A 17,446-nucleotide genomic window follows, 5' to 3' on the forward strand; every position below is an offset into this window, starting at 1 on the left:
GGGGGGGCAGACATGACAGTGGGGTTCAAGGTTGGGATGGGCTATCAGAAGACAGAACTAGGGCCAGCGGGGGTGTTGCTTAAGAAGTGAACGATCCCTTCAAAAAATGGGTCAGTTGGGTAGTAAGAGTATGGGACAACTGGTAAACAGCCCCAGTATGGGACTGGAGGTCATTCCCAGCCTACTCTTCTCTCTGAACCTCCTACAACAGTCCCAGAGGACTCCGTCTCATTGAGAACAGAGAAAGCAGAGGCTGGTGGCCGTGTCCACCCATTCCCCCCTCCCCTAATCTCACAATCCTTCAACACCATCCCCCCCCCGCCCACCCCCCGACAAGGAGGTCAGCCTTCTCCTAGCCATGGTCTTCTCCCATCTCCTGCTGTCTTCCCCAGCAGATGGTCCTTCCCATTATCTGCCCTCTCTATGGTCCTCAGCCTCTCCTCATCCATCAGTTCCTTCTCTGCCTTGTTGCTGCAAACAACTGACCAAGCCTACTGTGCTCTACCACAGCTAAGGCATCACGCGATTACTCTTCTCATTCTCAGACTAGGACCTAGAAGAAGCCGCTTACACTCCTGGTCTCCGCTCCTCTTCCTCCAACTCCTCCCCCAGCTCTTTGGAAGCTGAATTCGAGGATCTTGACGCAACTGAGGTTGCCCTTTCCAAAGCATGTCCAGTGGCCTCTTCTTAACCTTTAGCCTCCTTGACCCCTGCACAGCTTGACACAGCTGGTCACCCTCTCCTCCCTGGACTCCTCCTCAGCGTCCTGTGCCAGTCACCTTCACTAAGCCTAGGTGTTCCCCATGGCTTTCCCATGAGCCCTCTTCCCTTCTCTCTGTGACCTCATCACCTCCCATTGACTCAATGACCATCTTCATGCAGAAGATTTCGGGATCTGTTCAGCCAATTCTCCTCCCCCTCCTGAATACCAGTCCTTCATGGCAACTGTCTGTCAGACATTTTGAACCTAACATCCCCTGGGCATCTTGAACTCAGTATCCCCAAAACAGAACTCGGTACCACAGCACACTGATCAGATTGGCTAATGTGACAAAACAGGAAAACGATAAATGTTGGAGAAGATGTGGGAAAATTGGAACACTAATGCATGGTTGGTGGAGTTGTGAACAGATCCAACCGTTCTAGAGAGTAATTTAGAACTATGCCCAAAGGGCTGTAAAAATGTGCATACACTCTGACCCAGCAATAGTACTTCTAGGGCTGTATCCCAAAGAGATCATAAAAATGGGAAAAGAACCCACATGTACAAAAATATTTATAGCAGCTCTTTTTGTGGTGGCCAAGAATCGGAAATCGAGGGGAATGGCTGAACAAGTTTTGGTATATAAATACAATGGAATACTATTGTGCTATAAGAAATGATGAACAGGTGACTTCAGAAAAACCTAGAAAGACTTGTATGGTCTGATGCTGAGTGAAGTGAGCAGAACCAGGAGAATGTTGTACACGGTAACAGCCACGTTGTGTGATGACTAACATTGATAGACTTAGCCCTTCTCAGCAATGCAAGGATTGAAGACATCTCCAAAGGCCTCATGATGGAAAATGCTGTCCACATCCAGAGAAAGAACTATGGAGTCTGAAAGCAGATTGAAACATACTTTTTTTCTTTTCTGTTTTGTTTTGTTTCCTCTTTCTGTTGGTTTCTCCTATTGGTTCTAATTCTTCTTTACAACATCACTGATGTGAAAATATGTGTAATAGGAATGTATTTGTAGAGCCTATATCAGATTGCATGCCCTCTTGGGGAGGAAGGGGGAGAAAACTGAAAACTCAGAAGCTTATGGAACTGAATGCTGAAAACTAAAAATAAACAAATTAATTAAAAAGTTACCCAGAATTTGGTATCTTTCTCTCCAGAGTTTTGTATCACTGTCAAGGGCACCGCCATCCTTCTGAGTGACCAGGCTCATGCCTTCAGGGCCAGGCTCACCTCCCCGCTTGCTCTCTCGCCCCCCACATCCCTGTCAGTGAATCCTGCCATTTCTAACAGTAAATAGCGAGCATTTAGATGGTACTTTGAGGTTTGTAAAGCACTTTACACACAGCATCTCATGTGGCTCATGATAACCCTGGCGGAAGATAGTAGAATTGTCCCCATTCTATAGATGGGAAACTGAGGCAGTCAGAGGTTAAGTGACTTGCCCAGGGTCACACATCTACATGTCTGGGACAAGATTGGAGTCTTCCTGACTTCCAACACTCTCTCACTCAGGTGCCCACAATACTTCTCAAATATGCCTCTCCCTCTTCCTTCACACAGCCAACACCCAGAGGCAACATGGCGTAGTGGGCAGTGACAGGAGCTAACATTTATATCAAGCTTACTACGTGCCTGGCACTGTGCTAGGCACCTTACAATCATTTCACCTGATCCCTCAAACCACCCCGGGAGGCAGGTGCTGTTATGAGAGGGCTGGATTTAAAGAAAGGTAGACCTGAGTTCAAGTCTGGGCTCAAGCACCAGCTGTGTGACCCTGGGCAAGTCACTTAACCTCTGCCTGCCTCAGTTTCCTCATCTGTATAATCACCGGGTTGGACTCAGTAGCCTCTAAGGCCCCTGCCTCTCCCTGCTCCAATGTGCCAATCCCACCTTCCACATAGCTGCAGGTCATTTTCTGACCATGTCACTGCCTTCTCCACAAATTCCATCAACTACCAGGATCAAGCATAAGCTCCTTCATTTAACATTTAAATCTCTTCATCCCTGGGCCCCTTTCCCTCCCAGGCCCTTCTGTGCTCTCTGTATTACAGTCAAACCCGCCTACTGGCTGTTCTGCACATATCCAGTCTCTGCACCTTTGCCTGGACAGTTCCCTCTGCCTGACATGCACCCCCTTTTAGAACCCCTAGTGGCCTTCAAGACTCTGCTCAAAGGCCACCTTCTACATGAAGCCTTTCCTGGTTTCTCTAGGTTCAAGGACAACCCCCTCCCTAAGTTGCCTTGAATGAATTTGTATTTATTCTGTGATTAACTATACCTGTCTCCTATGAGAATGGAAGCCCCTCGTGGGCAGGGGCTGTTCACTTGTGTTTTAATAACCCCAGTGTTGAGTACAGAGCACAGTGTTTCACACATAGTAGTGCTTTATAATAAACACTTGTTGTTTGACTAAGGACACATTTGACTCCTTTCCTCTGTCATTCAATAAACCCAAGTGGCTGTCTACAGCCTCTGCTTGGCATTCAGAGCCCTGGACAACCTCCACCCCCCCTTTCTGGCCTCAGCGCACATCACTCCACCCTGTTGAGGTCCCGCTAAGCTGGGCCCTCCGCCGTTCTCCACAGATGACACTCCATCATCCACCTGTGCATCTTTGCACAGGCCAGCCTCCCTCTTCCCCTCTGCCTAATTCCAAGGGGCAGGAAAGCTGACCTTTGCTCCGTGTAACAGAGAGCCTGTAATCAGCAGAGCTATCTGCCAGCTCCCTGGGAAGGTGGGGAGCCCTCTGTCCCTGGAGGTGTTTGAGCAGAGCACGGCCAGGGATGCTGCTGAAGGATTCCTACATTGAATGAGAGAGGGCAGCCTGGGATGACTTCCAAGGCTCATCCCAATTGGGCGACCCTAGGATCCCAAGCTTCTCTGTACAATTAGCTGTGGTCATTCAGGGAGCGTCTGCCCCGACTCCAAGGTGGGGGGAGAGCTGGGGGTCCCGGGGCCTTCCCTGAAGGCCCCCACGGCCATGCCAGGTAGCACCCACGCACTCACTTCCCACAAATGTGACTCTCTGCTCATCCGTGTATCTGGCGTGTCCTCTGAGCACAGCTGCTCGAGGACAAGGATGACTTCCTCTTGGTCTGCATCCTCAGCACCTAGCACCACGCCCAGCACAGCAGAGATGCACCAGGTCCCCTTATGGTCATGTCTGAATCCTAAATTCATGGATTCTCTCTCTGTCTCTTACTTTGTGGGTCAGAGCTGACAGGGGCCCTCAATGCCCTTGGATTCAACAAGCCTTTCTTTAAGGGCCTACTGTATGCCAAGCACTGAGGAGACACAGGCCAAAATGGACCACGAGGCCCAGTCTCCACGCCTGGGAAAAGGAGAACTTTGAGATCCAGAGGGTGAGCGACGAGCCGTGGTCACCCAGCTGGGCAGTGACTGCAGCAGGATTCAAGGACTTGGAGCCAGATGTCCTGGCCAAGCCTGTTTTCCTTGTCTGCCCCACTGACTTCTGTGCGGAGTGGACTTTGTAATTCCCAAAGGGCCACAGACAGGAGTGGGGACTGTAGACCAGTGAGCCCCAAAGCAGCCCCACAGCAGCCTTGTCGATAAGACTTCCGCAGATCGGGTCAGAGAACGCTCCCTCCCAGGATTCCTGCCTCAGTCTGCCCCTAAATGCCCCCCACAAATGCCTGCCTGGACATCTCTCGACATTAGTGGGCACCAATGGAGCCCAGGCACTCTCTCTGTGTGGTCCCCCCTACAGGGAGCTCTTCTACAGTCCCCTGGGCATCCCCCAACTTTAATAATTCTCAGGACCTGTGCTATTCCAAGACTTGCAGTCATGGAGCATCACCAAAAGAACTGTAAGGCTTAAAAGATGCATTTTTACTTCAGGGATAAGCTGGAGACATTTAAAAGTACCATGAAATTTCCCCAAGGCAATGCTGATCAGTTCCCTTCCCCTGGCCAATGCTAGGCCCATCTCATTGTCCGTTGGAAGTGTCTGCTCATCCTCGGCAGGTTCTCCACTCAACTGCATGGCGCAGTCTGGACAGTCGGCATGCTTCTCCCATTTGGTTTTTCTCATGTGGAAAGCTGGCACTGAATCTTCAGAGCGATGACGGCTCTCTTCTGGGAGGCTCAACCCAACCAGCAGAGTGCTGCCTGTAGGCAGGAGCACCTGGAGAATCTAAGGTCCTTGCAAGGAGGATCTTTGTACTGCCAGGGCCAAGCACAGTGCCTGGCACACAGTAGGTGCTTAATCAATGCCCGCTGACCTCATCACTGAGAAGAACGCCCTTGTCCTTGGACTCTGCATCGTTCAACCTCAACAACCATTGACAATGGTGACGGCAGTGCAGCACAGCTCATGAGGCCCTTTCTGCCCTCGTTTGATCCCGGTAGTGGCCGCCTGCGCATAGTGGGGCACTCTCCCATCTGGCAGATGTGGGGCCAGGCTCGGTGGGCCTGGCTTAAGGAGTTGCGCTGTGACCCCCACGCTCCTCAGCCTGCTCTTTCTATTCCGCCCCAGCTTGAGCCACAGAAAGACACATTATCCCAAAGGGACTGCTTGTTTGACAGTATCACAGAGCGGAGGGAGGCACAGCTGGACAGCTGGCCCAACCCCGCATTTACTGACGAGGACACCAAGGTCCAGGGAAGGGAAGGTCACACAGACGATGGAGGGTCTGGACCTGGACGAGGCCTCCCGGACCATCCAATGCAAGAGTTCTTAACTTGGGCTCTGCGAACTTTTCAAAAAATACATCTACTCTGTTTCAATATAATCAGTTTGCTTAGTAATCCTCCGTATTTTACTGTACACATTTAAAACCATGATTCTGAGAAGGGGTCCATGGGCTTCACCAGACTGACTGCCAACCTCCCATTATACTGGTGAGGGAATGGAGGCCCAGAGGAGAAAGGGACTTCCTCAAGGTCTAAGAATCAGGAGCAGTGCCAGGATTAGAACCCAAGTCCTGATTGCTGGTGTCCTTTCCAGCACACTCTGAAAGCCTGGTTCACGTTCTTCTTGGTTCTTCTTTAACCAGAAAAGAAGCCACAGTGGCCAGGGAAGGTCTTTGAGGCAGATCTGCATGGGAGGGGTCAGGCAAGAGGGAGCACGGCCTGAGCGTCAGACCTGGCATCCACTCCCGCGGCCTTGCTGTGTGTGGCTCGGAGTACAAGACCATCAGTCTGGGATCCTGGGGCTCAGGGGATTTGTGGGGAGAGAACACCGAATACCAGTGAATAAAAAGAGGAAAACTTTCTTTCCCACCTCTCCCAATTCTATTCAGCCTTCAAGGCCCAGCCCCCTCTGACATCTCCAGTTCTCGCCTGTCTCATCGCTACGATAACAATGACAGGGCCCCCCTCCCTCTAGCCCCACCACCACATCTCTCGTCCTTCCAGGCTGACAAAGCATCGCCTGTAAAGCAAGGAGCACAAATGCTCTCATTCCAGTTTTACAGATGGGGAAACTGAGGCTCAGAGAACAAATGGAGGGACAGCATGGTCCAGTGGAAAGTGTGCCGAGTCTGGGTTCAAATCCTAGGTCTGCCACTTACCAGCTGTGTGACCATGGGTAGGTCCATTCACCTCCCTGGGCCTCAGTTTCCTCTGTAAAATGGGAGGGCTAGACTAGCTCAGACTTCTCTGGCCCTCTGACCCTCCTCTGCATGACAATGCTTCTTCCTTCTCTATCCTCAAGTTCTGCATTGCCTAGGCAGGGACTCCCCTGCCCCCCAATCCCAGCACAGCTCCTAGGGGAAGGCAGGTGCCCCCGGTGGCCAGAACCTGGTGGTAACCTGGCCACAAACCCTCAGCAGACAACTTTGAGAACAGCCCAGCTGCCCTGGAGTCAGGCCTCCGATGAGAGACAGCACCCATCACCAGGCCCGGAGCCCAGGCTCCTCCGGCATGGGGCGAGGGCAGCGTGAGAGATGCTGCCTGTAAATGCTCCCATGTGCGTCTTGTAGGCGAGGAGCCTTCGGGCTAAGAGAGAGGCGGCATTGGCCTGAGTCTGCTCCTCTCTTGGGCTTTCCCAGGAATGGTTGTGTTGGGCACTGCAGGGGGCTGGTTCCCAGGACATGATCACATGTGGCGGCTCAGACCCCGGAGGCACGGAGATCCCCTCGAGGGCAGGACCACTGGGGCCCAGCACAGTGCCTGGCACCTCAGGGGGCCTAACAGAGGTTCATCACCGACTAATGGATGAATGGGGTCTGGGCCCAGACCCCCCCCACTCCAGGTGGCCCCTCTGTGTATCACACAATCAGGAAAGATCTTGCCTGCCACAACTCAGCAGACACCTGTGACCAGCACACCTGCCTGGCCTCCCGCAAACAGGGCGTCTCCTCCCTGGGAAGCTGGCCTTGGCCACAGCCTTTCCAAGGCCAGGGTCACATAAATTGCCAGGGTAATCTAGCCTGGAGTGGCAGGCTTCCTTCCAACCAGGGCACTCACTACCTACCCTCCCCAGGTATGTCACCGGGCATTGGGCCTGGGCCTCAAATGGGGATCCAATGCCTCCCAGCATTTCCTCCAAGCCAGGGCCCACCAGCAAAGCTTGATTTTAATCCACCTAACATCCCAGATACTCCCACACAGGGAGGAAGACAGGTGGATGGGGAAGGGGCCACTCCATCTCCCCACACTGATGTCTGACTGTCACAGAGACAGCATCCGTGGCTCAGGAACGGGGAGCCAGGGCGTCATCATCCTCCTGGACCCCCTGACTTCCAGCCTTTGGGGTCGAACTTGACTCCTCCCTGCCTCTCATCCCTCCACATCCGTTGCCAAGATGGGGACATCCTGGCCCGTCGATTTCTCCTTCTGTCCTCCTACCCTGCCACCCCCCATCACCCAACACCCAGACCACGGGGTGCCTGGCTCCCCTCTCACCCCACCGCAGTCCACAGTGAAGAAGGTACAGCCATGTCCCACCCTGACCCCTGCCTCCCTTACTCAATTAACTCCAGCGTCTCCCTTTGGCCTCCAGGGTCAAATACAAACCCCTCTGCTTGCACTGAGAGCCCTCTGGCCCCCTCCTACTTTTCCAGTCTCCTGATTCTCCTTCCTGTACTCTATGTTCCAAATACAACACCTTCCACTGCCTTATCTCCATGCCTCTGCCCTGACTGTGCCCCATGCCTGGAATGCCATCCCTCCTCACCTCTGCCTCCTAGAATTCCTGGCTTCCTTCAAGATCAGCTGAAATCCCTCCTTCTGCAGGGGGCCTTCCCTGGTTGCTGCCTCCCAGTGCCTTCCCTCTGAAATACCCTTCCACCTACTCTGAACATAGCCTGTAAGGACCTGCTTTGCATGTTGTCTTCCCTGTTAGAGGGGAGCTGCAGAGCAAGGACCACGCACGCTAAGCAGCTCCTTCCTTGTAAATGGCTTGGTACAGAATTTGTGTTCAGGTTGTTTTCCCTGCCAGAACACAAGTTTCTTTTAAGTGAAAGACTCCTGTGATCAGTGGTCACATTTTTTGCTTCCCTGGCTTCAGGTCCCAGCTAAAGTCCCACCTTCTATGGGAAGCCTTACACAGCCCCCTTAATGAGTGTCCTCCCTCTTCCTGTTAATTATTTCCTGCTTATGCTGTCTATAGTGAGACAGTATGTAGGTGTCTCCCCATTAGACTGTGAGTTCCTCAAAGGCAGACACTGTCTCTTACCTGACACGGTGCCTGGCACCTAGTACACGTGGGCACTTAACAGGTATGGGCTGGCCACATGCAGACACCCCCGTGGTGCTGCCTAGACCCTCCTTATGCCCTCAACCTATTTTTACTTGCCCATTCTCCTCTCTCCCCCCACTCATCTTTACACCTGTTACTCCCATCACGAAGGATTCCATCCCAGGGGATGCAGAAAGGCCTTTGAAAAGGGGGAGAAAGTTCCTGTTTCTCCAAGTTCAGCAGAGTCAGAAATAAGATATCTCAGCCCAGGAATGGCAGGCCTGGTTGAGGTTTTATCAGGGATTCCTTTTTTGTGTGTGGACTGGACTAAGGATGGCTGAAGTCCCCCCTCTAAGGCTCTTCTCTCTTTGCCCCCCACCCCCACCCCCACCCTGCAGGCCCATGCCTGGGAGGCGCAGGACTGAGCTCAAGCCACATGAGTGTGCCTCAGTTTCCTCATTTGTAAAATACGAATCAAGAGCCTAAGAGAATCTTGGGGATGTTGATTGAGGAGAATCCATCTGCAGCCTTCCCTGGTCACACTGCTACGGCCTACAAGCTCATTTTGGGGTAAGCATAATAGGGTGGCCGAGGAAGCCAGAGAGAGGCTGCCCACTCAGTGGCCAGAGTTAGGGAGGTGAGGGGCCCACTGACCTCTGCCCTCCTCAGACCCCAGCTGGACATTTTAGGGAAACCTCAGACAAGCTGGAGCATGTCCACAAAGGGCTCAGGGCCTTCCTGTCCTGGTCATGGCTCTGCTGGCCAGTCCCAGAGTGCAGCGGGCTGCCTCTGGAGGCCAGCCCCTCCTCAGGGATGCTGGGGGGAGGCTCTCTCGTTCAGGTAGGGGTTGGCCTACTAGATGTGGCTTGGGGACCTTCCAGCTGGGGGGTGGTCTACCAGCTTGGACATTCTGAGAGTGGGGGGGCCGTAGCCGGGGGGTGGGCCAGCTTCCTTCCTTCCTAGGGCTCTCTGAAAGGAGAAGCCCTTAGAAGGAGCAGAGTAGGGGGTGGAGGGTAGACTCAACTGTTGCAGTGTTAATTAGACCTTAACTAGCCATGAAGATTCTTGGTCCCAAGGGAAGCAGAGATTTCTCTGGCCTCTCCACTCCCCAGGGGCTGCCCGAGGTGACAGGCTTCTGGGCCAGCAGCAGAGAACACAATTAGTGGAGGTCACCCGGGCCCTCAGGCTGCCTCCTGGGCCCAGGGGACATGGTGAAGAGTTTATTGCAGACCTTGGACAAGTGCTTCATTTCACACTGGTCCCTGTGAGGCAGTACAGCCCAGCAGAGTTTCCTCACCCCTAGGACCCTGGAATGGCAGACAGAGGCATCTTTTGAATACAGAACACAGTCTGTCAGAGCTGGGAGCACCCTCAGGTCACAGAACACAGAAGGGCCTACAGAGGTCATCTATTTTAAAGAGGAAGGAAATGAGGTCCATGGAGCTGACTGGCCCACAGTCACACAGGCAGTGAGCTGCACAGCCAGGACTGGAACCTGGGGCCCCACTCAGCCCTCGACATGGACTACAGCCTCCAAGGCCCTCACCTAGCAAATGGAAAATGGGTATGGAGGCCAGCAGAGGCCTTTAGACCATCAGCTGGATCACGTGGGCCTTCCCTGACCATGGGAGCCCCCCGGACCAGGCTGCCCCTTCCAGAAAGTCGTCCTGTTCCCTCTCGACCCTCTTCTCCAACACAGCTACCATCTGTAGAGTGGGATGTCTAAGCTGGGCCAGCCTTCTGCTTGGCTGAGATACGGCTGTGCTTTGGCCTCCCACCCCGACATACCCCTCCTCGTCTGTGATCTCACAGCATCACCCTTAGTTCTGCCTTACCCCTCTCCCCAACCGATGATAACCTCATTCCAAGTCCTTTCAAACCAGGACCTGATGTCACTTGCTCCAGGAGGCCCTCCAGGATCTCCCTACAAGCTGGGAGGGTTTGGCTTTTGGCTCCTCATACCAGAGAGCCTCCCAACACCTTGACTGCCCTCCAGGCGGGTCCTACACCTCTGAATCTCTCCACATGGGGATCTCTTAGCACTTTGCACTCCTTGTCTGCACTTGTATCCACTCCTGTGCCCATCCGTGTCTTGTCCCACTACCAGACTGTCAGCTCCCTGAGGACAGAGACTCATTCGTCTATCTTTATGTCTTTCCCAGTACTGAAGGCTTTGGGGAAGGATATGAACAGCCCTGCTGTGATACTGGGGGAATGAGCTTCTCATGTAAGCTGCTGCATTCTTATGACCAAAGAACCAAATTTAACCATTCTTAAGGACTTAGGGTCATGCCTCTGACTAATAGTTAACGAGCAGGGCTGAGCCTGGCTTTGAGCACCTGTCAGACAGCGCATTGTCAGTTCAAGGTTCCCTGTCCAGGGGCCTGGCCTGCCCCTGTTTAATTGGCGGTTTCTGATCTGCTGTGGACCAGTCCAGCACACAACAAGCAGGATCTCCAGCTCCTCCTCACTTCTGGCCCCTCGGCCACCTGAGAGAAGGTGGCCGAGGTGACCCACAGGTATGACTGCAACAAGCCTGATATTACTTCCAAAGATGAGCTCTATGCATGGCTGTAAGCCAGGAGTCTGTGAGCCTGGTTATTATTACTGGAGGAGGGGGCAGGTAATTCAAGAGCCGCGTCTTTAAAGAACCACTGGATATGGGGAGCAGGAGCCTTCACGACAGTCTGTCCTGCTTCCTCCGCCTATCAGGAGAAGCAGAGGGCCATCCACGGCACCAAGGGTTCTTAACCTTTTCTGTGTCCTGGACCACACTGGAGGCAGTCTGGTGAAACCTAGACACCTCTTCTCAGAAGGTTTTTAAATGTGTAAAATTAAATACCAAAGATAACAAAGGAAATGAGGAATATTGAAATACAGCTATTGGAATATTTAAAAAAAAAAAAAAGGTTCACTGACCTCAGGTTAAAAAGCCCTCAAGTGCCTTCCCTCCCTTGGTTATCTCTAATTTATTTGGTCTACCCAGTGTTGGTATCTCAGTTGCCTGATGTTGTCTCTCCCATTAGACTAAAGGCTCCCTGAGGGCAGGACCCGTTTCTTTGCACCTCCAGGGCTCGGCACACAGTAAGTGTTTAATAAATGCTTGCAGGTTAACTGGCTTTTCTACCAACCTCTCAGGGTTTCTGGGAAGCAGAAGAGCATAGAGCGAAGGTGTCTTGTCACATGTGCCCCTCTGCGGCCACCTTGCTAACCCCCTCACTCAAACCTTGGAGGCACTGCGACTGCTGCAGCGGGGGTCAAGCTCTGCCGAGCCGAGGTCATGGTCATCAGCAGGCCCCCACCAGAAGCTGGGTGTTGGACCTACCCGAGCATGTGTAGTGTGGCCAGAGCCTTCTTCCCTCAAGGACCCAGAGTCACCTTCCTGACACCAACGGGGAACATGAGGAGGAGAACCGAAGCTGAATTCATGGAGGTCAGCTCCAGGTCGGTTCCTGCCCTTGGGGAGCTCAAAGTTTTACCCCAAACCCTACAGTTCTAGGCTGGAAGCAATGCTAGAGCTCAGTAAGTCCAAACCTCTCATTTTACAGAGGAGGAAACTGAGGCCCAGAGAGAGGAAGGAGGGCCCTGCCCAAGGTCACAAGGGGAGGGAAGGGTTTTACCACTCCACCATAGCTCCCTCCTCTGAGCTCTAGCCCACGGTTCTGAGGAGCACAGGATCCAGAGCTGGGGGACATTCGAGGACACAGAATCCGAGTTTCTCTTTTTAATAGTGACAAAACTGAGACCCAGGGTAGGGAAAGTGGGTCCAAAGTCATACAGTAGTGACGGCATAGTGTTTGAATTCAGCACTGGTGCCACTGGTCTGAGGAGGGGGAAGACTCAGCACAGCTCCTACAACAAGGTGGCTCCACATGCTTGTGCCCAGGTCAGCGCCCACCTCACCCAGCTAATGCCCAAAGACCACTGCTGCCCCTGGCTATTGTTCAGTAGAGACCACGCTCAGGCTGGGGGGGTCTGGGTATCTCCCCTGTCCTGAAATGCTCTTCTTTCTAAACACACTCACACAAACACACAGTGGCGCGTACTCTCTTTCTCTCCCTCCCTCCTTCCCTCTCTCTCTCACACACATATATACACATGCAGACATATGCACACATACTCACACATACACAGGTATTCTCTGTTTCTCTCACCCACACATACACATACACACACGTACACACACACTCACCCCTTCCCTCTCTCTGCCTCTGAACCTTGTGTTCATTTTAGGAGCTTGGTTCTTGGCTCTGCCTACCCCCAAGCCTCTTGTTTCCTGTCCCTTGCTGTACCCTGGGCATCCCATAGGGCATGTCCTGTCTCCACAGGGCTCAGGCACCCACCACCATGGCATCTCATGCATCCCTGAATGCAGAAGGTTCCACATGCCTTGAATAGTCATCTATTTCTGGCCTTCGGACACAGACCCTGCCAAAGTGGAAACCCCCAGTGTCTCTGGTCATGCTGGGGATTGGGAGGTGGAGGACTTGGGGAAGATCAGTGTCCTCCCCAATGCTTCTGGACATATCATCTGAAATGGTTCCAGACCCCAACCACGGGCCTCCTGTCCCATCTAGGCAGAGAAGCTGCTTCTCTTGTGATCCTCCTAGTTCTGGGAGCCCAAATCCACACTATTTGTGGGGATTCAGAGAGAGCCCCAGATAACTGCCCTGCAAATGTGGCATGCCTCCAACCTAGCCCTCCTCCTCCAACCCACTGGTGGCCAGGGCCATTCCTTAAAAAGAAAAGTGAGGCACTGTTGTTCCATCAGCACGGTGAGTCGCAGAAAGAGCCCCACCTGGAGTGGCCTGCAGACAATGGGCAGAAGGGCTGGTGACCCAGGGGACCCTCCCGGGTGTTTGCTTCTCTGCAAAGGGAGGGAGTTACAGCAGACAGAGGGTTCTGAGCTGGGCCATGGAGAGCTCTCCAGGCGCCGTGGACTTGGATTTTTAAAAAGACTCTGACAACTATTTCCATCTGACAGCTTTCCTTTATAATCCCATGCATTTTATTTGAAGCATGTAAAAATATTACTTTAAGGGGCAGCTAAGTGATGCAGTGGATAGAGCAGAGGCCCTCGAATCAGGAGGATCTGGGTTCAAATTTGGCCTCAGACACCACATGACCCTAGGCAAGTCACTTCACCCTGTTTGCCTCAGTTTCCTCATCTATAAAATGAGTTGGAAAAGGAAATGGCAAATCACTCTAGTGTCTTTGCCAAGAAAACCCCAATTGGGGTCACCGAGAATCAGACACAACTGAAAACCGACTGAACAACAAAAGATGCTGAGTAAACTTTTGCTGGGTTAGACCGAATTGCGCTCCCGTGGCCGCTCCAGGGGCTGGGATGCCCAATCTCTTTCCTCCATGGGGCTGGTGCTCAGGCAGCAGGGGCAATTTTTTTCCAGGCAAATCGCTGCAGGAAAACAACAAAAACCATGCCCCATTCCCCAGGCCTCCGCCGCACGACGGTTAAAGGCTGCGTATTTGGGGACGGAAATTTCTCCCTGTTGCCAAAGGCCAGCACTCCTGTGGCTTCCTGAGGTTTTTTAAAGGCTTAAATTCAACTTTGACTAAGGACAGCTCGGGCTGTCTTTAAGTCACAAGGTTCATCTTGGAGTGGGTTCCCTGAAAAAAAAAAAACAAAAAACAAAACCAAAAATCCATCTCCTGCAAATACCTCCCACCGGGAGCTGCCAATAGCGTAGCCCTGGATTCCAAGGCCAAACAAGATGCTCCTTCCCTCCGCAGCGCTGACTCAGTCTCAGGACTGCCCTGAGGGAGCCAGCAGCCCAACTCCCTATGACCAGGGATCCCTCGCCTTCGACGAGGGCACTCACCGCCATCCACTGTGGGATGGCTCCACTTGTGAAGAATGTCGCCATCCACCCACGAGTCCTAGCTCTGTCCTGGGGGGCAAGCAGAAGAGGTCTAGCCTCTCTTCCTCTTCTCCCCCCAGATCAAAAAGCCTGGCATGGTCACTCCTTCCTGCTGATTCCTCTGCTGGCTCAGGGCCTGGGTCTAACTCTGGGCTCCTTGGCCAATGACCAAGGGGGAGTCCCATGAACCTCTGGGGCAATGGAAACCATGCTGGCCGGACTAGAGAAGAACTTCTGGATGAAATGATCTCTACCAGCCCTTAAGATGTACAGCCCTGTGGATCACAGCCGGTGGGAGGAGGCGAGGCAGCCTGGGACACCAGGACGTCTACCCCGAGGTTCTAGGCTCAGCACTGCCAGGGGGAGGCCAGGTAACCCTGGGCAGGTGATGTCTCCTCTCCGGGCCACTTTCCCCACTGAGCTGATCAGGTCTCAGGAAGGACCGAACAAGAAAATAATAGTAATACCTGATGTCTCTCTAGTACCTTAGCACACCCATTTTACAGGTGAGGATACAGAGGGGCAAGGGAGCTGACGCAGGCCACACACCATGTTTATGGAGATTTGCCCATCTCCGGGGACCTGGGATCCTGCACAGAAAGGAGCCTGTCCTTCTGGCTCAGACACAGTGATTCAGGGCCTGCGTCGGTCCCCTCGGGCATGACTGGCCTGAGAAGAGAAGCACTGGTAGCAGCTCTCACCCCTCTGCTTTTCCAATACCCACCAAGGGCTTTCCAACCCAAAACGACGCCCAGATCGAAGGTGGGCAGGGCCATGATTATCATTCCTCTTTTACAGGAGAGAAAACTGAGGCCCAGAGGGGGAAGTGACTTGCCCACGGTTACATGGGCAGCAAGTGTCAGCTGGAAGATTTGAACCCAGCTCCCCCGGCCCTTCCTTCAGTGCTCTCCTGTATTGCAGACAATGGCCAACGTGGCTGCCCTTCAAAGACCCAGATGCAGTTCTTCCTTGTTCCTCCACCGGGCACCCTGGCCCATCCTGGCCATTCTCCCCTGACCACCCTCAGACTGAGCCCAGGCCTCTAGACGGGGGCTATCTGACCAGGGTGGAGGACGAGGACAGTCTCCGGGCCTGGACAGGGAGCTTCTGTCCCTCAAACTTCCTGAGCTGACAAAACCCCGTTGTTGGCGAATCCTGAGGCCGCCACTCACAGAAGCCCCAGAGAAGGCTCTGCCTAGCCCAGGCCCTCCCATCTCACACTGAAAATCGATTTTTTGAACTTACAGAGTAAAACTACATTTAGCCAGATACAATGCAACCTCATCCTCGTCCAACCTGGCGGCCCCGTCACCCAAGACGATGGCTCTTAGCTGCACTAGGGCTCTACGGAAAGTGTGCCCTCTGCGGATTTCGGATAAAGCCACCAGTGAAGACGGAGGCAGCAAAGCGCCGGACACAGACACCCAGGCCCCGCTCTGCTCAGTCAGTCCACGTTCTGTGGCTCTTGTCCAACAGGAGTCCCACAGGACAAGGGCCAGGAGTCCCACGGGACAAGGGCCAGAACTCCCTCGAGTCTGCTGCGGCCTCTTGCTAAGCGGGGTCCCTGGGAGGGTCAGTCCCCTCCTGCCGGCCCCCCCGGCCCACCCCGCCAGGACAGCTGGCACTTACCGCTGCCCAGCCGTAGCAGCAGCACGTCCTGGAGCCGGCGGTTCAGGTCCCGGAGCTCCTTCATCTCCGACACCAGCGTCCCACACTCCTTGAGCTTCTTGGCCTGCTGTACCAGCTGCCTCCGAGTTCTCTCCAGTTCCTGCTGGATATGCCGCATCTCCTCCTGCTGCTGCTGGTAGCTTCTGAGCAGCTCCTCGTACAGGGCCCGAGGCACCACGGCATCGTCCGTGCTGTCCATGCCGTCCATGCCCTTGGAGGAGTCCACAAAGATGTCCTCGGGGCTGGCCCTGCCCACCAGGCTCAGCCCGTTCTGTTTCTCGAGGCGGGCCACCACGGCCTCGATGCTCTTGTGGGCACCTGACTCACTTTGCTTCCGCCCCTCTTGTCTCTGGGGGTGACAACAGAGGGAACAGAGGTCAATGTTACCTCCTGCACCTGGGCCCAGGAGAGAAGAGGGAGCAGCAGGGTTAGAGGAAGGAGGTGGGGGTGGGGTGAAAAAGTCCTGGGACTTTGAATGAAACAACCAACATTAAGCGACTGCTGAATATAGAGCACAGGGCTCTTATCCTGAGGGGGGCCAGAGAGGTCCAATATATCCCAAGCGCCCCGAGAGGCACTGACCCAAAGCTCCACAGGGTCCGGGGAGGACCTGAAGGAGCCACCAGCTGTCAGGGGGAGGGAGCATTTGATTTGAGATTTCAGGGACGGCGAGGCAGCCCAAGGTGGTGTGCAGCAGCAGCATGTGAGGTCTCAAGGTTCAGGGATGCTGTCTGCCCAGAGGGAGGGAGGCAACTGTCCTACTCCCCCTCCCCTGGCCAGAGCCCGGGCTGGACCACTGTGGGCAGAGTGGGCCACAGAAGGCGGTGGGGAAGGACCTGGGGAACATGATCTTGTCATCAAGCATCTGACAGCCTGGGCCAGGGTGGGGACACTGGATTTATTCTGCCCAGCCCCAGAGGGCAAAATGAGGTGCAGGGAGTGAGCGGGCAGGACAGGACAGCTGCGAGAAAGCAGATCTCTGCCACTCACCATCAGGGGGATGGTCCAAACAACTCCAAGAGCCCAACAATGGGGCAGGTGCCTTGAGAGGCAGAGAACCCCACCCTTTACGGCTCAGCCAATAAGCATTTAGTAAGTGCCCACTGTATGCCACGCACTCGCATAAGCATGGGGGATACAAAGAAAGGCAGGCCCTGCCCCCACCAAAAAAAACCAACCCAATCCAGGAGAGCCAGACCGAGACTGCTGAGGTCCCATGTGCATCTGAGCTGAAGTTCCAGGATCCTACAGAAATGCTCCTGCTGCTGCCTTAGCCTCGGGCCTTTCCAAGCCCACCTGGAGACACTTTTGTTCTTTATGTCCCAAGATGAGCACAGAATCAAAGAATGTCAGAACTGGAAGGGGCTTTAGAACAGGGGATGTCAGAGCTAGGAGGGGTCTCAGAACAAGGAATGTCAGAGCTGGGAGGGACCTCAGAACAGGGAATGTCAGAGCTGGGAGGTGCCTTAGAACAGGGGATGTCAGGGCTGGGAGGGGCCTCAGAACAGGAGATGTCAGGGCTGGGAGGGGCCT

At 53.9% G+C, this 17,446-nt stretch overlaps 2 protein-coding genes across 5 annotated transcripts in view; both read right to left on the bottom strand.

Annotated features, from left to right (window-relative positions):
- The window catches only part of AGBL4 (ATP/GTP binding protein like 4), a 790,143-nt gene that overhangs the window by 129,020 nt on the left and 643,677 nt on the right, over positions 1–17,446 (bottom strand). The window lies entirely within an intron of this gene.
- Positions 1–17,446, bottom strand: part of BEND5 (BEN domain containing 5) — a 46,349-nt gene that overhangs the window by 11,352 nt on the left and 17,551 nt on the right. For 3 of the 4 annotated variants that reach the window (XM_027837986.1, XM_027837990.1, XM_027837988.1), the window contains one exon: positions 15,875–16,262. In XM_027837986.1, coding sequence (XP_027693787.1) covers positions 15,875–16,262 — 388 coding nt within the window. Of the gene's footprint in view, positions 1–15,874; positions 16,310–17,446 lie in introns of all 4 variants that reach the window. The other variant, XM_027837987.1, reaches the window with a different exon arrangement.

Source organism: Vombatus ursinus, unplaced genomic scaffold (assembly GCF_900497805.2).
Source record: "Vombatus ursinus unplaced genomic scaffold, bare-nosed wombat genome assembly UNPS02014825.1, whole genome shotgun sequence".
NCBI lineage: Eukaryota > Metazoa > Chordata > Mammalia > Diprotodontia > Vombatidae > Vombatus > Vombatus ursinus.